The sequence below is a fragment of the Fusarium falciforme genome, chromosome 8, assembly GCF_026873545.1.
Source record: "Fusarium falciforme chromosome 8, complete sequence".
Classification (NCBI taxonomy): domain Eukaryota; kingdom Fungi; phylum Ascomycota; class Sordariomycetes; order Hypocreales; family Nectriaceae; genus Fusarium; species Fusarium falciforme.
In genome coordinates, this window is record NC_070551.1 from 1,824,814 (window position 1) to 1,845,357 (window position 20,544).

The window sequence follows — 20,544 nt, forward strand, 5'->3', positions numbered from 1 at the left end:
ACAATATGCTCTCTTTAGGTAACTTGCCGGCTTTACGGTACAGTGCGAACAGGCCGGCCTGCACCCCCTGTCACATAGGTAGGCGCACGTTTCTCAGTGGTGTTTCCGGGGGTGTTGACTTTTCCCCGTGGTTTAGCCAATGAAAGCTCAGGGAGCTCCCAACTTGAAGGCAACAAGGCTGCAAGGTACTGTACCTTCCTTGGGTGCAGAATCTCAAAACACCGACCGCTAGCAACCGCCCGAGCATCTACAAAAAAAAAAGATCCAGCACTCGCCAACCGAACGCACCACGGTGCAATCTGCGCAGCTTGCATCGACCGCTTGCTGTTGGGTCTATTCTCAACATGCGATAGTCCTGAACCACCATCATGGCCGAGATCACCGCTTTAGATGCCCTGCAAGCTTTCCACCAAGGGCTTCTATCATTACGCGAAGGTCGCGTCGAAGGCGCCGAGGCTCTCAACAACGAATTCCTCGTCCAGGTCTTCGAGACGGAGCTGGGCAAGCTCTGGGATAAGCCGGCAAGGAACGAAAAGAACCGAAATGCAGTCAAGTCTGGTAAGGAGCCCAGCTGGCGCAAAGGGAAAGCTGATTCTAACTGACGGTCGTCTAGGCAAGGTTGTCATTGACGGAGACGAGTACTCGATAAACGATGGCTTCCAGCAAGATGTTCTCACCCTATCCGACGAAGTTGAGCTTGACGAACTCGAGGCTACGCGATGTGTCCTCGAATCCCAAGAAGACCCTTCCACGTTGGGCCGATCCCTCCTCGAATGCGCCATCATCCGATTTCACCAGCAGCGCAAATATGTTCTAGATATTGTGCGGCAGCTTCTCGAGATAGATGGCCTCGATGAAGACATGGCCGATCCCGAAGCGCTCGAGAGTGTGAAGCTCTACGTGGCCCAACGACTACTCCAGCCCAGCATGGGCGCCGATGCCTCGAAGCGAATCGTGCCCAGGTGCATGGCGTCCATGAAGGAGATCAAGGCATGGCTTCAGAAGATTGGGGACAAGATCGCCGCCGCCCAAACCCTCGGACAGTCGACGAATGGCATGTCTGAACAGATGGAAACAATCGAGTTCTCCCGTGTCAGTCTGATCCAACAACACGAACTCGTGGGTGTCATTCTCTGCCGAAGCGTCGAGATGAGACAAGGGTCAACAGCGGATTTCCTTGATTTTGTGGCAACGCTCAAGAAAATGGACAAGTATGATGCGCTGTTGGTTCATCTTATTCCGTCAATTGGGGCGTACATCTCAGTTTTCGGATCTGCTGAAGGAGGATATGACTTGATCAAGGCTCGCGAACTTCACAGCAAGCTCTTTCCCGCTGATGATACGCCATGGCCACTATCCCAGCTGCATGCAGCTTTCCGCTCCTGGTGGCTCGCGGAGTACAGTGGCTTCTATGTTGATGATCCTCCGGAAGCGGCGATTCCTCCCAACACTGACTTGGACGAGGGTTTGTATCCCTGTCAGCTCTTTGTGCATGGCTAACATTTCAGCAGAGGACCGTCAGCGATCGAAGCTATTCCTGGAGGCTCTCAAGGATGGGGCGTTCGACTTCCTACTCTCTATTGCTGCAGATGTCAAGTCTCCAGATTGGCATGACCCCGTCAGAGCTGGCATGCGCAAGTGGCTGCAACGAAAGTCTCCCGCCTTGGCACCCGATGCCATTCCATTCTCTGAGTTCTTCCAGGCATCGCTCATGCTTCAGCTCGAGGTCTTTGTCGACGCATTCATCTCCAACCTTCCCGATGTGCTTCGAAAGCTCCGTGTGGAGGAAGATGAACAGCGCCAGTCGAGCCAGACACACGAGCAAGATCTAGACCTGGAACGATTCTTACTCATCATTGCCTATTCATATGAAGGTCGCCCAGACGCTGCTATGAACTTCTGGTCTGACCCGGATAGTAACCTAGCCGGATTCATGCACTGGGCTTCTCGAAGAGCATCCACGCCCCTGGTGACCGCGTTCTGCGAAATGCTGCAGGCCATTTCAGAGAACGAAGAATGTGCTTCCGCTGCGCACGAGTTTCTGGTCGATGAAGGCCATCATTCATCAGGAAAGATGCGGAAGTCTCAGTCTCTCACATGGGCGCAGATTTTCCGGGAACTCGACTTCTTCTCCGCAAAGATCAGACAAAAACCAACTCCAACTCAGACGATACGATATCGAAACGACAAGCTGAGCAGCGACCAAGCGGAGACAGAACCCGAATCGGCCATGATGCTCGAGTGTTACCTTCGTTTAATGTCGAAGCTGGCTAGCGAAAGTGAGACGACACGGCACTTCCTACTTCACAACCCTAATTACAACCTCGTCGAGACCCTCTACGAGCTTGCAAGCAGCCCAATTCCTCCCCGACTACGCGGCTGCACCTTTATGGCTCTACGAGCATTGATGGCACGCAAGTCGCTCCAGGAGGGCCATGTGATGTGGAGCTGTCTGGATACGTGGATTACAGGGGGTTATGCCTCTCATGCAACAGGACCTCATCGCCAGGCCCAGCAGTCGCCGACAGTGTCCATGGATCGGATCTTTGATGAAATTAGCAATGGATTCGAGGATCCGGAATCCTTCATTCAACTATTGCTCTCCTTGGTCTGCCCGGCCATTGACAGCAGTCCCCTGAATGATGGGCTCCCCTTCCCAGAAAACCTTGGTTCTGCATTCCGCATGCCCGGCATTGAGGTTTATGTCGACTTTGTCATGGGCCTTGTGTTGGCCACAAAGTCCAATGATCTCCAGGACGCGAATCAAACTCGGGTTCTCCGTCTCAGTTGCCTCGACTTCATCCTCATCTGCCTGACCACATTCAACGAGGACTTGATCATCATGGCCAACGAAACAAATATCAACGTCGATGCAGTCATCTCGACTACCGATCTAGCAACATATGTACGCATGCATCCGTTCGCAAGGGTGATGGAGTGGATGTTCAACGACAAAGTGATGACGGCGCTATTCAACACGATACATCAGGAGCCTGTTGATGTGGGAAATGCCGCGCCTGACTCACCCTTGATTCTTGGCATCTTGCGTGCTGTCGAGGTTATCTCCAAGGTTCTCGATCTACAGGCCACCTACCTTGAGCTTGTTCGGCCCATTCTCAAGGCCCAGTCCAGCCAGCGTCGACCACCCGTGGCAAATGCTGCCTTCTCTTCCTTTGAAGATGGTCTCGTCACTAGACTGAATCTCGTGGTTGATTTGGGAAACTACTGTGGCATCGGACACCCCGAGCTTACACTAGCATGTCTCAAGCTTCTCGAGAAGATGTCTTCTTCATCCAAGATCACCGCGATTTGGTCAGGATCTAACAGACAGGCGCATCGCAACAAGGCCATCGTTGCTCTAGAAGCTAACGGCGAGCATGAGGCGATTTCTCGGTCCTTCGTCTCAGAACTCATCACCCCGCTGGAGGCCGGCCGAGAGGCAGATTCACCGGCATACATCACCAAAATCTACATCCTCGACTTCTTATACCAGTGTCTTCAGGAGACTCCCCGGAAGCCCACAATCGCGCACCTGCTACTTGGCTTCAAGTGTAGCATTGATTCTCTCTCGATTGATGCTAAGGGCTCTTTCGCTTCCAGAACCTCGTTGTTCCACACTCTTCTGAGGTTGCTCCTGGAAGCTCCCTCGAGCGATGCTCAGGGAATGCGACAATGGCTCATCGCTATCAAGTCGAGAGTGATGCGCATTCTCCATATCCTCTGGAGCTCGCCCCTTTCTGCCCCTGTTGTGGTTGACGAACTTCGCGAAAACGAGATCCTCTTCCACCTCCTTCTCCGTGAGGTTGTCATCAATCCGGATCTACCGTGGGAGGGCGAGAATGTTGCCGTGGTTCACTTCCCAGTGACCGAAGGTGCGGTGACCCTGACCGACTTCTTGGCGCTCCGGAGGATGGGTCTGGAGTACATCGCTATGGAGCTTTGCAGTATCTCTCAGAACCGCATGCCGAGCCTCAAGAGGCGGATATTTGAGGCTCTGAATGGCCAGATCATAGGAGAGGGCAACGCCCCAATCCAAATACCTACCATCTTCGACCTCTACGATTTCTTACTCCCAGAAGGCGTTTGGGAGATTCCTCTACCCCCTCTCCAGTATTACAAGGATATTGACCTGTCAGCGTGCCTGGAGAATGATGCTGACTCAAACCCCATCTACAATCTCGATCGCGTCAAAGAAATTCTGCTCCTAAAACGCGGCGAGGCTCAGGGGTCAGGGGCGCTGGTTGCTGCTCAGGATCTTGCCGCCATCGAGCGAGAAGAGGCTATGATTCTTGAGTACCTTGTCTCCTCCAACCGGCAAAAGCAGCTTTCCACTCAGAGCCTGAAGGTCCTGAAGACATGGACGAAGCTGTTGCTTGTCATGATTGAATCGAATGACTTCAAGGGCTCCGCTCAGACATCCTTCTTCTTGCAAGCCCTCCAGTCAGTTCTCCCCAGCCTTGAAGCCTTCGCGTCCGAGCGACCAGCTGAGGCCCTCGAGCTTGCAAGGCTCGCCAAGATTCTCCTCTTCAAGCTCGACCTCTCGGCGCCCGCCGAGGACAAGCAAGGCTCGGCAATTGGCAATCTGGTGAGTGACAAGCTATACCAGCTTTTCCAGATCTGCCTCCAGGCCATTGGCAAATGGGCTGGCACCCCAGAGCTGAGGTCGGTCTACTACGGCATCTGCTACCGCTACCTATCGGGCATGTCTGACCAAGGTGCACTCACGTCCAACCGCCCCAAGACCATCAAGACTATCCAGGTGTATGGCGAGCGGCTGATCAACGTTATCTGCGATGATGCCTATGGTGGTGAAGCGCAGTGCCAGACAGCAGCCCTGATCCTGCTCAACGCCTTGGTCAGTATGGGCCGTCAGGAGGACGAGGATCATGTCGTCGAGACTCTGAACCGACTTAACTTTATTGGAATCCTGGTCGATTCACTGCGCAATATCATGCATGAGTGGCACGAGGTCTTCGGTTCTAGTATGTTCACCATTTATCTTATCACTTACCTACTCAAGGTTGGCAGAACTAACAATGAAACTATCAGGCAACTCGGAGCAGGAGAATTATCAAAACGCGCGCCTCGCGCTCCTGTTGGAGCTATCGCAGACTCGTTCTGGTGCCAAGTACATTCTTCACTCCAACCTCTTCCGAGCACTCGAGCTCTCAGGACTATTTGCTGCAGACCCTGAGCTCCAGATCAACACGGCCAACCCGCGTGCCCTCGAGCAGCACTACGATCTTCTTGCCCAGGTTGTGCGCATCATCGGCGCCGCGCTCGTGAGTCGAGGCAGCCACAATGTGGTACAGGGCCGCAGGTTCCTCTCTGAGCATCGCATGCTCGTGACACACTCTCTCAAGCGCAGTGCAGGTATTGGCAGCGGTAATGCCGACGATGGCCTGGACTCGAAGATTGAGGAGTTGGCAGAGGGGCTGATGGTTATCATTGCGGCCACTCGGTTCCTTGAGGTGAGATTGAATTTCCCTGTCACAGACAAAACGCAAATGTTTGCTAACCACCTACAGTTTGAGAACGAGGTCATCCCCGAGCCTAAGCAGCCGACCCATGGACTCTTCCACTAGGCCAAAGAGAAGGAGGAGGGGGTTATATAGTCCAGCACTGTATCAGGTTGTGTGTATGTGTCCCCGAGACAGGATATAGCTTGCAGAGTTTAAGCGGCGTTGGCAGGGAGGAATGAAACATGGATGCATCGTGGGGTATAGTTAGTAGAGTCGAGATAATTACTGCGCCAAGTACCTTAGATGAAGAGGCAGATTTCGCGTCTTAATACCTGGCCTCCTCAAAAGAGATGCAGATACTCACCTGTGACAATATGTAGTCGCTGCACGTCGTACACACGTCGCGTGAGCCGTATCAAGAATCTGTGTCTATGCGTCAATATGCCATTGACTAAAGTAACCTATTCACAGTGGTTTGGACTTCTAAGTTGTCCCCTCTGTAATCCCCCGGGAGCAGATACATAGCTCCTCCAATACTCCATACGCCGGCCCCACGATCCATGTCGGCATAATAGCCTTGCTAGCGTGCAGATAAATCAAAGTAATCCGTGTTTCCCCTTATCCATGTAAATGCTGGGTATCTGAATATGACGCCCCGAAGTGAACCCATGCTCCATAGCAAGAAAGGTGATGCTCAGCCAGATGGGTGTTGCGGTAAAAGGCCGCCCGGCGCCCAGGGAAGGGATGCCGAGAGTGCCAGTGAGATGGTGAGCCAAGTGCGAGTTGGTTGCATCCAATGTCGGTATAAAAGAGTCCCGATTAGCCAGATGGAGCAGCATTGCGATCCGATGTGCGTCTGCGTGTCCGTAATGTTGTGGAGATCAGGACAGTGTGTTGGCCTTGCGTTTGCCCTTTCGTGTGGCCGTCATCAGCTTCAGCTCCAGGGGCCAAAATCCCTTGGTCTTGCTGTTGTAAGCGTCACGGGACTTCATGTCGATCTTTTGGCGACACATGGGGCATTTTCCTCTGGTAGCATCGACGTGGAGAGACTGATGCAGACACGAAGCGCAGTAGAGATGGCCTAGATAACGGACAGCGTTAGTAAATGTTATTGGAGGTTTGAGGGGTGGCAACTCGAGGACGCCGGAAATTCACATACCGCAATGGGTAACCGTCAAGTTGGCAGCATCATCCATACAGATGACGCACTGGAAGGCAGCAATCTTGACGCGGTCATCTTTCTCAGGCTTCTTGAGATCCTCAGGCACATCGTTAGTCTCGGTGAGGTCGATCGTCGTAAGGTCTGATATCGGCTCGACATCGATGGGCGACCGGGGAGGCTTCGGTCCCAGGACTTCCTCAACGTCTTTGGGCATGGCGTTTGATTTCCGCCTCGGCGTAGTCCTCGTTGGATTCGCCGGCGCGGTGTTTGTGGAAGTTCGCCGGCGCTTGTTGGCGTGAGCTGGTGCAACACGACCGGCGGCAGCCGTTGTCGTCCTTCGGAGGGCTGGGGGCATGGTGTCGGAGAAGGAGCTCGCTGGGCTGTCAAAGAAGTCGTGTTCGTCGAAAGAATCGAGGGTGCGCAGCGTGGATTGAGATTCCGCGGCGGCGTTGGTTGAGGAGAAGGAGAGTTGTGTTGTGGAACGCTCGGGGCCTGAGATACAGGTGGTAGAGGGGTCGCGTGGGGCGGCAGCAGTGTCAGTGTAGGTGAGCGGCTGAGGCAGCGCGGATGCCTGTAACGTTGGAGGTTGATTCACGCCCTGGCCCTGGCTCTGGCCTTGGCTTTGGCTATTTCGCGTATTTGAATCTGTGAATGGAGGGTATGTTGAAGGAGACGAAAATTCGGTGTTGATTATTGCAGCAAGGTAAGGGTCGTCGACGTCGACGTGCGAGGGGGAGAATGGGTCCTCTAAATCAATCAGTTGGTCTGCGTCTGACCACAGCTCAAAGTGCTGTCCCTGCCATAACCCCACGGGCGCCGACGACAAGCCCGGTAGCCTTGGAGGCGGTGTTGAGATGTTTTGCGTAGGGGCTGTAGAGGCGGCGGCGGCTCGTCTTGGGGGTGAGGCGAGGTGGTGGTCGTGGTGGTGGTGATGATGTTGGGTGGTGGAGGTTGCGGTCGGAGAGGGACGGCGATTTGAATTGGAGTGCGAGGGTGGCGAAGAGAGCAACGTGGTCGGGCGAATGCGCTGGCCGGCAAGACCACCATCAATCTGGGATGTCTGGATTGGCCTGGGTGAATGCCCGGCAGCTCGGTCGGGGGACGAAACGACTCTTGACATGGAGATTGCGAACGGAGGGCTGTTTGTCGTGTTCCAAAACAGGGCTGCGTTGTCTGTAGGGTCGGCGGCAAGCGAGCGTCAGAAGCCGCAGCAGCAGCAGCAGAAGAGAGGGAGGAAGGCTTCGGGACGGCCACAGACGACGGAGGAGGAGTGAGAGAGAGAGATTTTCTAACCTTGCAACAGTCGGGCGACAAACGAGTCCATCCAGAAGAATCCGGGGTCCATTGTTGGCCGCCAGAGTGGGTGTTTCTGGTGCAATCCGTGGAGTATTTCTACCGTCTGTGCTGTTTGAGTGGCCGACGAGAAGGGACTGGCCCGAGGACGCTACGGACGTGCTCCGAGTGGATCAGGCGGAACGAAGGAACAGAGGCACTGTGAACAAAGACACGGATAAAATAACGACAAAGCGAAGCAAAGCGCCTAGGTATGTTGAAGCCGGAGGACGGGCGAGCAGGCACATGTATAAGCACGAGGGCGAATGCACGCAGTCTTTGTTGCTTGACTTGAAAAAGGTGTTGATGGATGGAACCTCCGGACGGGGCTCTCGGCTGGAGCAACCATAAAACAGCCTCTTTTCGCCAATTACATCCCGACTCGACACTGCAACGTGATCTCACGGCGATGCTTTGCAGAGTTTAAGCGCCCATCGTAGACTTTACGAGTAATGTTCCTGGTGTTTCTCGTGCGAGAATTGCACTTGAACACCAGGCTCCAGGTGTCAATATGGTATCGGCCCCTGCATCGTCATCGTCATCGTCACCATTCCATGTCTTCCCTCAGAGTAACTAATTCCCACAAGTCGATGGTAGTGGATGGAATCAGGCAAGAGAGCTAGGTAGGTAGGAATGGAGGCAGGCACGCCGAGCTACATAGGCAGCCGGGCGTGGATCAATACATCCAATGTTCATATATTCATCTCATCACGCATTACTTCCATCCAATGTCTTACAACAGCCTCACTCGCTGTAGTCTCCTACTTCCGATCCCGACAAACCTTTTGAGTTTCGGTCTCGGACATCTACACTCGGCCTTCCAGCCTGATTACGGATCACACTCCGGAAGGCGAACTCCCTTCCAGTAACAAGATCATTATTGTCTCGGCCAAGTCGTCCGGCATGGGTGTTGTTCGTTACGGGGCCGTTGTACGACGACAGTACCTCAGCAATTTACCCTTCCCAAACTCCAGCCTCATTGCATAATTCAAAGGCGCACATGGGGTAGTACACACTTTCGGGATGAGGCGAAAGCAGTACCATGAAATGGCCCCAGCTGACCTGAAAAAGCTTGAGAAGTTCCTCGGCATTTAGATAAACAAGACGTATAATACCCTGTTTCCTGTTTCATCAAATTTGTGATGCTATTCGAGGCCTCAGATCTGGCCGCCCGAAGCATGGAAGCCCCCGCCCTCTTGTCCCCACTCTCTTACCCATGCCCACGGAAGGCCCCACCAAGATGCACGCCGTCATCTGCTTGCAAGGGCCCGCTAATAATAATTTGATGGCAATGCCAAATTCATCACCTTCTATCTTGCTTCAACCCTCCCAAGAGATACACAGCAAACGGGTGCACCCAGCATCGCGGGCGCATAAACGATCCCATCATCGCCGTGATGCCATCGCGCATCATCTGAATGATGTTCACGACCGCCGCTGGTCGTCCTTTGCACGGTTCGACAGCCAGCTTCATCCGAATCGCCCGCCACCAGGCCTTTCGTCGCCATGCCTGGAGGGCCCATGTTCGATGGCTGGCCGCCGTCGCAGAGCAAAAGAAACAGACGACGCTTGCTCGTGAGCTTCAGCACTCTACTTTGATAGAAATAGTTACTAAGCGCGACCTCAGTCCCATCCGAAGCGCGATACAACGAGATAGGCGTGCAGCAACTCAGCTCTCACGTATTCAATCAAATATTTCCTAACGGCACCAAACCTCCCCCGCCGGAACTGGTCGAGTTATCCAAGGATCATTTGCGCCGCCATGACTTGCTCGGAAAGAACACGGACAAATCTGATCCCATAGCGTTCGACCTCCCACCGCTACAGGGCGATAACCTTGATCATCACTTTTACAAGCTCGGTCTCGATTGCGCCGAGCCATTTCTATCCAACGCGAAGCAGTTTGCACGCGCCAACCCCCCTCCAAAACCGAGGCAATGGGTTCGCGAAAGTGGTTGGACCAAATACTATCCCGATGGACGGACCGAAAAAGTTGATGCGCCTGATGAAACCATGCTTTGCTTCGATACCGAAGTCATGTGGAAGGAAAGTCCATTCGCAGTTATGGCGTGCGCCTCGAGCCCAACCGCTTGGTATGCCTGGCTCTCCCCATGGCTCTTGGGGGAGACGGAAAACGACCGGCAACTAATTCCTTTGGGTGAACCTACCAAGGACCGGGTTATTGTTGGACACAACATAGGTTACGACCGGGCAAGAATCTTGGAGGAATACAATATCAAGCAGACACGAAACGCCTTTTTGGATACCATGTCATTACACGTGGCTGTTAACGGCATGTGCTCTCAGCAGAGGCCGACCTGGATGAAGCACAAGAAGAACCGTGAACTGAGGGAAAGGGCTGCTAGCCAAACTCCTGATCATGAATTAGCCGAGCTTTTGAGCAACCAGGGCATGCACGACGAGGAAGAACTGTGGGTAGAACGGAGTTCGATCAATTCTTTACGGGACGTCGCCAAGTTTCACCTCAACATCTCAATCGACAAGGCCGTCCGTGATGATTTTGGGGAACTGGATCGTGAAGGTATCCTGGAGAAGCTGGATGAGCTCATGGACTACTGCGCTGCCGACGTGTCAATCACCCATCGAGTCTATTCGATTGTCTTTCCCAACTTTCTCCGAGTTTGCCCGCATCCCGTCAGCTTCGCCGCCCTTCGGCATCTCTCCTCTGTCATTCTGCCAGTCAACAAGTCCTGGGATGCCTACATTGCCAATGCAGAGGCGACATACCAGAAGCTCTCGGATGCAGTTCAAGAACGCCTCGTTGGGCTCACCGAAAGGGCCCTTGAGATCAAGGATGACGCTGGCAAGTGGCAAAATGACCCCTGGATGCAGCAACTCGACTGGTCAGGCCAGGAAATCAAGATGGTCAAGGGAAAGCGGAAGAATGATCCACCAAGACCTGCAGCCAGGCAGAAGAAGCCGGGGATGCCCAAGTGGTACAAAGACCTATTCCAGAAGAACGATGCGCCGATCAACATTACCGTCCGAACCCGCATTGCGCCCCTACTTCTTAAGCTTGCTTGGGAAGGTCACCCTTTATTCTGGTCCGACAAATATGGCTGGACATTCCGAGTGCCGCGACAGGAGACGGCGAAATATACGGCCAAGTCAATGGTCAAATGCATATTTGATGAAACAGAGGCCGTTCTGCGCGATGACCACGCCCACGCCTATTTCAAACTTCCGCATAAGGACGGCCCAAACGCGCGCTGTACAAACCCGATGGCGAAGGGCTATCTAGCCTATTTCGAGAATGGTACCTTGTCGTCGGAATATTCATATGCCAAGGAAGCGCTGGAGATGAATGCATCATGCTCGTACTGGATCAGCGCGCGAGACCGAATCAGGTCGCAGATGGTTGTCTACCAAGAAGACCTCACAAATGGCCAACCCTCTCTTGAGAATGAGTCAAACAGCGCAAGCGAGACAAGTGTCGCCAACACTGACGGGTTCATATTGCCACAGATCATCCCCATGGGCACCATTACTCGACGAGCAGTCGAGAATACCTGGTTGACAGCTAGCAACGCCAAGAAGAACCGTGTGGGATCTGAACTCAAGGCAATGGTCAAGGCTCCCAAGGGCTACTGTTTCGTCGGAGCTGATGTCGATTCGGAAGAGCTCTGGATTGCCAGCCTGGTGGGCGACGCGACATTCAAGCTCCATGGTGGTAACGCTGTCGGGTTCATGACGTTGGAAGGCACAAAGTCTCAGGGGACTGATCTCCATTCGCGGACAGCATCCATCCTAGGCATTACGAGAAACAATGCCAAGGTGTTCAACTATGGGCGTATTTACGGTGCTGGCCTCAAGTTTGCGGCGACCTTGCTTCGCCAGTTCAATCCTAGCCTCTCAGAGAGGCAGACAACGGAGACGGCCTCGAAGCTATATACCAACACCAAGGGCACCAAGACCAACCGCAAAATTCTCTACAAGCGCCCATTCTGGCGCGGAGGCACCGAGTCGTTTGTGTTCAACAAGCTGGAGGAGTTTGCTGAGCAAGAGAGACCAAGAACACCGGTATTGGGTGCTGGAATCACCGAGGCACTCATGAGCCGGTACGTGAACAAGGGCGGTTATCTGACATCTCGCATCAACTGGGCCATCCAGTCATCGGGAGTCGACTATTTGCACCTGCTGGTTGTCGGCATGGATTATCTCATCAGGCGGTTCAACATCGACGCTCGTGTCGCCATCACAGTGCACGATGAAATCCGCTACCTGGTCAAGGAGGAGGACAAGTATCGCACGGCCCTTGCCCTGCAGGTTGCCAACGTCTGGACGCGAGCCATGTTTGCTCAACAGGTTGGCATTGAAGACCTTCCGCAGTCGTGTGCTTATTTCTCAGCAGTAGATATTGACCATGTTCTGCGAAAAGAGGTGGATATGGAGTGCATCACGCCAAGTCATCAAACCCCAATTCCGCCCGGAGAGAGTATCGACATCACAACTCTACTCGAGAAGGGTGAGACAGCCAGGCTGGACCCTGCCGTAGTGCCTGATGCGAGGTACGCGCCCAAGCTGGATGACATCGAGTACACTCCCCGCGTACCTGTGATGCAGGCCATCCAGGAAGCAACGGAGGGAAGTCTGCCTTTCCTCAAGGCCCAAATCGTTGAAACTGATGAGGAGCTGCGAGACGTGGTCAAGGAGGTCCGCGCAGTCGAGCTGGCAGCGGCCAAGAAAGACAAACCCATGACCAAAAGGCAACTCAAGAACGTCTTGCCGTACCGCGCCTATCCTAAGCTCGTTCCTATGAAAGAGCCCATGTCGGTATCGGAGGCCATGGGTACGAGGCACCAAAACGGTTATCAGAGCGAGAAAAAGGGGTGGCTGCACCCAAACTCGAACAAAGGCGCAAGAACAAACTGGGGGCTATGAGAAGACTGGGCTTACAGAGTGTCTCTTTTTCGAGACTTGACTCGTCAACCTGTACAATTTCTTTTGTGTCGTCTCTCGAGCGATGTATTATACGGTTTTAGGGGTTGTGTTGTACGACAGTGTATGATTGCATCTGGGTTAGGTGTTGGTGGTTGGGTGGTTCTTATGACGATAGGGACAGAAACGGTCATGGATGGATGATGCCTATGCTGTGTATGGCTGTACTATATGTATGTTGGCTACCTACTTATCGTAATGTATCCAGTTAATGAGCCTTGGAATTGTTGTTGTTGGCGTGTTGGAGCTGTCCTAGAGTTGATACCCAATGCCAAGCACTATGTCGATAAGGTGAGCGGGAACCAATGCGTAGCCTCAAGGCTTGGCTCTGGATCAGAGCTCAATCCCTGTAGATCAGCGGCTTGATTGCAGATGCAGTGTACAGCTGTTTACACTGGGCACCCTGATTGTTTACCCAGCAAGTGTTTGGCATCCACCGTAGCACCATAGATTCATAGGTACACAGCAAAAAGGTATACTTCCGTCTGTGTAGTGGCGGTAGCGGTGATCTGGCATTTTAAGCTTGAGTGGAAACAAGCTCATGGCCACAAGCGTGATGACGAAACAGGCCCGCGCGTAGCGGCAAGGGCACCCCACCACCACCACCACCACCACCATCGGGCAGGCCCTCGTCATCCCTCCTCGCATGTTTCGTTTCCTCCTCCTCCAACACATACATACATACAGTCAACAGACCACAAAAAACGGCCCATCAGGGGATTGTCATCCTTTATTTTTCCTGTGTCGTTTTCTTCCTTCTTCTTTCCCTCTGCCAGCAACTTTCGTCCCTCGTTCTAACCGCCTTTGCGTCGTCAGCGACCCGACCCCTCCAAGCTGGCGGTAGAGCTCTTGGGTCAGCTCGACTGTGAACAACTTACAGCCTAAGCACCACGTGAGACGGAAAATAAAGACTCTATACACAAGAATTATCATTTAATAGAGTGCGACGACGAGAATTTATCATGGTGTCCGTCGAGGAAGCCATCAAGCGGCTCCAGGAGTCCCGCCCTCCCGCCACCGACGCCTTCACATACCTCACCATCGTCGAGACGCACCTATCCCCCGAAGTCCTCCCAACACTCCACGATATCCTCGAAGATTCTGAGCTCACAAATGACATTGGCTGGGACCTTGTAGAAATGCTCATCTCCGTTCCCGGCAGCGAGACCTGTCTCGAGACCATCGCCCGCCTTGGGAACCCGCGCGAGGTCATCATCAAGGTCCTCGAGGTCCTCGACTCCAACTCAGAATCCGCAGAGGCCGGAGATGCTTCAGCGAGCGCCAAGTTCATCACTCTTGTCGGCATGTTGAGCATCCTACACAGAAGACTTCAGGTCAAGGCGCCCTCGCGATTCCTCCACTCCACACTACAGACAGTCTACCGAGCCTACAACCCTCGGGGTGCCGAGACCACAGCCGCGGTTATTGACCTTGTGCGGTCCCTCTCTGGGAGAAAGCGCCCGCCACTGCCCACACGGCAATCCAGCACCAAGCTAGAGACGCCTTTCCAAGAGACCGACCTTTCCAAGAGCGCACCCGATCCCGAGGCGGATGCGGGCCAGAGCCCAGGCGAGCCTGAACTCGTCGCCAGACTTCTCCAGTCGTTCATTACCAGTATCCTTGAAGCGTATGTCAACTCGAACAGCATGGAATGGGCGTCGAGACTGTTGGAATACTGCACCCCAGAGAAGATCGTGCCTGGACGACCGACTATGCTGCAAGCATTCAAGCAGGTGGAAGAGCTTCAGGCTAGGGACGCCTTGGTCGGGCAGTTGGTGGTAAGTTGGCTTTTTCATGGTATTGGTTCGTCTGTCGCTAACACGCTCGCCCCAGGCTGTTGCCCGTGACTTGGGTCTTTCGAAGATGCCCTCAGCAGAGGTTAAGAAGGCTTTGGAGGCTCCAATCTCCAAGAATCCCCTGTCGGTTGAGCCTGATCCCAAGAACCCCGATGCCATCAAGTTGTCGACAGGTGGCTTCCTCTGTCTGACAGCCTACCGCATGTTTGCATCCGATATTTTCGATGCCGATTACGATCAGCCCGACGTCAACATCTTCCCTGAGCATCATACGTTGTTGAAGCGCTTCCTTGGAGACGAACCTCAGGCGCAGATCGTGGGCAATCCTGGTACCGTCGAGGCGTTGATTGTTATTGCGCTCTGGCTCAATGACCAGAAGCGCTTGGTTGGGCCCAGTGCTGAGAAGGGTGTTAACTTCATGTCATACCACCACCTTCTAACGCTCGTCTCTGTCTTCCATCCCTCATTGCGGGTTCGAAATGCAGCCACCGTGATGGCAGGGCTAATACTTCACTCGGATCCCGACGAAGAGGACAGACTGAGCATCCTGGAAGACTTGCTGGAGAATTGCATGTTTTCATCTCTGCAAGCATGTGCCGTGACATGGCTACGGGAAGAGATGATTGCGGCCCGAAAGGCTGGTTCCAAGGGTCGATTTGCCACTCCAGAGTGCCTTGACGGACTCCAGTACACACTCTTTCAGGATCTTGTGTACCTGAACGATACGGATTCAGTGGAACTATGGGAGTACTGGGTACAAAATGCCCCATTCCACCTTCAGGTGGCCAACTTTGCCCTCTTCCTCTTTGGTGGACAGGACTACAAGGACCTCGCTCCAGCAGGAATGGCAGCGGCGATAGAGCATCGATACGTCAACCCCTTGTTATCCGCAGCCAAGAAGCTCAGGGAAGCAGTAGAGAAGAAGGAGCTTGACGGGCAAGAGGTAGAGCGCGAGGTGTTGATGCAACTGGGCATCTTGACGGACACATTGGAACGGGTTCCTTTGCAGTAGAACATTGCAAAAGATGAATATTTGGCTTGGCGGCGTGTGGGAACTGTATTATGGCGTGGCACATGGCGAACTGGGAACCATGACTGATGACTGTATCGATGAGTGTATTAGAGAAGTTGTCAGACTTGAATCAAGGGCAGGCACCGTTGTTTCCGAGATGGTCTCATGAGGGGTGTTTTGGTGATGTGTATATGAACATTAGTGTCATGTTGTAGTGTCATGGAACTCAAAGAATGGGATTTTGCTAGAGTCGGCGTTTCCAACATACAACCCACTACATATTACTTATCCTATAAGAAGTAAATAGATCTATAAATCCCCTGAGCCAAGAAATGACAGTCTATTTATGCGGGTTCGTGAAAATGGGTAGCATTTCATGTGAGTATAGGGTAGGTCATCAACAGGCATACATACCGGAGCTTTTCCTCCGCGGCCGCTGCCAAGGTCAGACCTCGTCAAGAGCTCGAATCAACGAATCAACTGAGACAATGACCAATTGACCGGCTCCTGTGAGCCGATGCCAAGCTGGCTGCCGCGTTGGTGGCTGGTGAATATGTAACGGATGATTTGCTGGCTGGACTTTGAAAGAGGTACGTCATGATGGACGTGTCAGTCAGTCATGAGAGCCATGTAGTGAGAGCAATGGCTTGAGGACCGCCTCTTTCAAGAGGCTCAATTAAGAAAGGCATCACGAGATGTTCTATAGCAGCAAATAAAGATGCATCATCTTGTAAATTAGCGGTTCATCATCGACGATTTGCTCGGCTCCTCGGCCTGTTCCTTGCCGCCGCCCAATTTTAAGCTCGCGGGCCACCAAACCAAACAAGAGGCAGAGCACCAAGCCACATGCGACGGAACGTGACGTCACCGTCCATGCGAGGAAACCAGAAACCCGTCGACAGGAAGGAGGGAGGAACGGGAGCGAGCTTGCCCCTGGGCCGAAGGGCTAGTAATTCATAGTTCATAAAGAAGGGGGAGGACCTTGTTTTCTTTTCAATGTTTTCCCTGGTGAATGTGAGTTACAGCTTAGAGATGCGACACGAACCATGACCGTTCACGGCTTTTGCTTTTACTTGTCATGAACAGCTGCTAGACTGTTGACACTGACACGGCGACTACGACACGTTCCTCACCTACCTAGAGCTGGAAACCGCGACGAGCTCCCGAGAAGTTTGCGCGAGACGCATCAACACTTTACAACATGGATCAGCAACGGCACGATCTGAGCGACGACGATGCTCATGTCAAGCTTGAGACGACTGAGCAACACGACGGCGACCAACGACCAACGACCTTGGTAACACATCCAGAGGGCCATGTCGCCTTTCCTGGCCACATACCTCCCGCAGTCGACTCCCCCGAAAGCCCACAGTCCCCCAAACACGTGGGCAAGAATGCGAGTGCGGATGACGGAAGACCGCGCGTAAGGTCAGAGCCCGGGCTTGTATCGAACGCTTCGACTCGACTTGCAACATCCCAATCCCAGACCCGACCAAAGCCCACCAAGACGTGGCAGACGGAGCAGCTACGGCGCAACCACCGACAACACTCTTTCTTTCGACCAGGTCCCGCCAGGGCCGGCACGTCATACCTTAACAAGGCCATCTGGGAAGGTACACGGTCGGACTCCAGCTCCAGCTCCAGTTCCCTGAACGAGGATGACGGTCAGGAAGTATCCGACCAGGAACAGAGGCGGAAGGCCCACGAGAAGATGGCAGCTGCGAACGAAGACGAGGATAGATATCGTCGGTTCAACGTTGGCAACCAGAACTATCGCACGACCGGAAAGGTGAAGAAGGATGGCCGTCTGCGCATCACAGTTAATGAGACGGCGGGCACCGGATATCTGGCCAAGGCTCTGGGGGCCGCCATGAACAAGGCTTCATCCACGAGAGACAAACAAGGGCATCAAGTGCCAGAGATCAGATTGCCTGACGGATTACGCTCGTCTTCTGCTTCGATCGCGGACACAAAGCCTCGCTCACGACTGAACATCGTCATCATGGTCATTGGCTCGCGAGGAGATGCCCAGCCATTCCTCAAGATCGGCAAAGTTCTCAAGGAGGACTACGGGCACCGCGTGCGCATCGCCACGCACCCTGCCTTCCGCGACTTTGTCGAAAAGGACTCGGGCCTCGAGTTCTTCTCCGTTGGCGGTGATCCATCCGAGTTGATGGCCTTCATGGTCAAGAACCCTGGCTTGATTCCGACATTGGAGACGGTCAAGGCCGGTGATATTGGGAGACGCCGTGCTGCCATGGCTGAGATGTTTGATGGTTTCTGGCGCGCTTGCATCAATGCGACAGATGACGAGTCGGATCGCCAGAATCTCAAGATGATGGGTGAGAAGGATCCTTTTGTGGCCGACGCCATCATCGCCAACCCCCCTAGCTTTGCACACATTCACTGCGCTGAGGCTCTGGGCATACCCGTACACCTAATGTTTACCTTCCCTTACACTCCAACGCAAGCCTTCCCTCATCCTCTGGCGAGCATTAAGAACTCCAATGTTGATGCTGGCTATACCAACTTCATCTCATATCCTTTGGTTGAGATGATGGTTTGGCAAGGCCTTGGCGATCTGGTCAACGAATTTCGTGTCAAGACGCTGGCCTTAGATCCCGTCTCAACCCTTTGGGCTCCTGGTGCCACATATCGACTCCATGTTCCGTTTACATACCTGTGGTCACCAGGTTTGGTACCGAAGCCGGAAGACTGGGGAAGTGAAATCGACGTGTCCGGCTTCGTCTTTCTCGACCTGGCCTCAACTTTTAAACCTCCCAAAGAACTCGAAGACTTTCTGGAGGCTGGCGAAGCTCCGATCTACATTGGCTTTGGCTCAATCGTTGTGGACGATCCTGATAAATTCACCCAAATGATTTTCAAGGCCGTTGAGATGGCGGGTGTTCGTGCCTTGGTCTCCAAAGGCTGGGGCGGACTTGGCGGCGATGATGTCCCAGACAACATCTTCATGCTCGACAACACGCCTCATGACTGGCTCTTCCCGAGAGTCAAGGCATGTGTCATCCATGGAGGCGCAGGGACAACGGCCATAGCCCTCAAATGCGGAAAGCCAACTATGATCGTCCCCTTCTTTGGTGACCAGCACTTCTGGGGCAAGATGGTAAGCAGCGCAGACGTTGGCCCTGAGCCAGTCCCCTACAAGCATTTGAGTCCTGAGAAGCTGGCCGAGGGCATCAAGTTCTGCCTTACCGACAAGGCCAGGGACGCCGCAGGGGAAATTGCCAAGCGCATTGCGGAAGAGGGTGATGGCGCGACGAATGCCGTCAAGGAGTTCCACAGACAATTGAACCTCAAGGACCCAAGTATCTTGCGATGCTCTATTCTCAAGGACCAAACTGCCGTCTGGGAGTTGAAGGGCACTCACGTCAGACTCAGTCCTTTGGCGGCAGATATCCTGGTGGATAACGGCCTCCTCAGTTGGAAACGGCTTCGGTTGATCAGGCATGTCGAGTGGAATGATTTCGAGGGCCCCGGTGAGCCGGTTACAGGAGTTGCAGGATCGATCGCCGGCACAGTTGGCGAGGCGTTTACCGGTATCGTCAGTGTTCCGTATCGCTGGGCCAAGAGGACGAGATCCCGGAGAAAGAAGAAGGGTAAGAAAGGATCCAAGTCTAGCTCCAAGGAGCAGGCAAAGATGAACGGTAATGGGGCAGAAAACGACGCAGCTGACTCGGATGACCCCATGGACGCTGCATCCCTTCACACTGAGACGACAATCGGCGAAACCAGAGGCCAGTATGTTGGCGACGTGGCAAGCGGCGTTGAAAGGACAGCGACTGCCATTGCAAAGGCACCGGTAGATCTTTCAATGGCCCTGGCTCAGGGGTTTCACAACGCTCCTCGTTTGTACGGAGATGACACTGTCCGACGGCCACCTCGAGTTACGGGCTTCCGCTCTGGCCTTCGGGCGGCGCGCTTCGAGCTTGTTTACGGTGTCTACGATGGCTTCACTGGTGTGGTTCGCCTTCCGATCCGAGGTGCGAAGCAAAATGGCGCGATCGGGTTTGTCAAAGGAACAGGCATGGGCCTGACGGGACTGGTCCTCAAGAATCTTGCTGCCATCGTGGGGCCCGTCGGATACACACTCAAAGGTGTGGTCAAGCAAGCTGAACGATCCAAGACGCCGCAAAAGTTTATTCGTCGTGCTCGCATCGTCCAAGGACAGAGGGAGGCCAAGATTCTCCCGGGCGACCGGCGGAAGGACCTCGCAAAGGAGGTTGTTGAGGGATGGCACATCATGAAGGACCTCTGCGAGACGGTCAAGAGTGTAGAGCGGCAACGCGGCCTTGCTGGGCATATAGACAGAGTACTCCTCGACACAGGTGCCCTCTTCGAAGACGTCGATACCGCAAAGAAATCCCTGGAGGCGTTGAAGAAGGGCGAAACCTTGGAGGATGTCCTGAGCCCGGAGCGAGGAAGGGGTCGTGACGGAGAGAAGAGCGGCGAGAAACGCAGCGTCTCTATTCGAAGATCGCTTAATTTGGCCAAGAGGGGTGAAGACCGGAAGCGGGCATTCTCGCCAGAGAAACAGGAGACCGGCCAAAGTCAACAGGAGTCTGCGCAGGGAGATAGGCTGCTTGTTCCGGGAAGTTGTTAGGATGCGGCTCTTTGTCAGTAACAGCGAGGCGTTGGAATTCTCTGGATGAGATACATTTATACCCAGGTAGCTCAGTATCAACTAGAATGAGTAATGTGAGTTCACAAGTTTCATGCACCGTGTAGAAGAGCCATTCTTACGTGCTGGTGGTTCGTAAAACCCAATAGTTGGTTCGTAGAGAGTATGGCCGGTCTATGTAA

The 20,544-nt window shown here is 53.7% G+C and overlaps 5 protein-coding genes across 5 annotated transcripts; 4 read left to right on the forward strand and 1 right to left on the reverse strand.

Moving 5' to 3' along the window:
* Positions 1–368: 368 nt before the first annotated feature.
* Positions 369–5,585, forward strand: NCS54_01039300 (Hypothetical protein; the record flags this gene model as incomplete). Its single annotated transcript, XM_053155701.1, has 5 exons — positions 369–558; positions 614–1,465; positions 1,512–4,982; positions 5,050–5,471; positions 5,529–5,585. The coding sequence occupies 5 exons, from the start codon at positions 369–371 to the stop codon at positions 5,583–5,585; spliced, it is 4,992 nt and encodes a 1,663-aa protein (XP_053011676.1).
* A 758-nt stretch (positions 5,586–6,343) lies between these two features.
* NCS54_01039400 (RING-type domain-containing protein) lies at positions 6,344–7,969 on the reverse strand (the record flags this gene model as incomplete). Its single annotated transcript, XM_053155702.1, has 3 exons — positions 6,344–6,543; positions 6,622–7,797; positions 7,918–7,969. The coding sequence occupies 3 exons, from the start codon at positions 7,967–7,969 to the stop codon at positions 6,344–6,346; spliced, it is 1,428 nt and encodes a 475-aa protein (XP_053011677.1).
* Positions 7,970–9,374: 1,405 nt separating this feature from the next.
* Positions 9,375–12,858, forward strand: NCS54_01039500 (DNA-directed DNA polymerase; the record flags this gene model as incomplete). Its single annotated transcript, XM_053155703.1, has 2 exons — positions 9,375–9,531; positions 9,584–12,858. The coding sequence occupies 2 exons, from the start codon at positions 9,375–9,377 to the stop codon at positions 12,856–12,858; spliced, it is 3,432 nt and encodes a 1,143-aa protein (XP_053011678.1).
* A 1,019-nt stretch (positions 12,859–13,877) lies between these two features.
* NCS54_01039600 (Hypothetical protein) lies at positions 13,878–15,723 on the forward strand (the record flags this gene model as incomplete). Its single annotated transcript, XM_053155704.1, has 2 exons — positions 13,878–14,693; positions 14,749–15,723. The coding sequence occupies 2 exons, from the start codon at positions 13,878–13,880 to the stop codon at positions 15,721–15,723; spliced, it is 1,791 nt and encodes a 596-aa protein (XP_053011679.1).
* Positions 15,724–16,924: 1,201 nt separating this feature from the next.
* Positions 16,925–20,344, forward strand: NCS54_01039700 (Glyco-transf-28 domain-containing protein; the record flags this gene model as incomplete). The annotated part of the gene is made up of 1 exon (XM_053155705.1): positions 16,925–20,344. One exon carries the CDS (start codon positions 16,925–16,927, stop codon positions 20,342–20,344), a length of 3,420 nt encoding a protein of 1,139 aa, XP_053011680.1.
* Between the last annotated feature and the right edge of the window lie 200 nt (positions 20,345–20,544).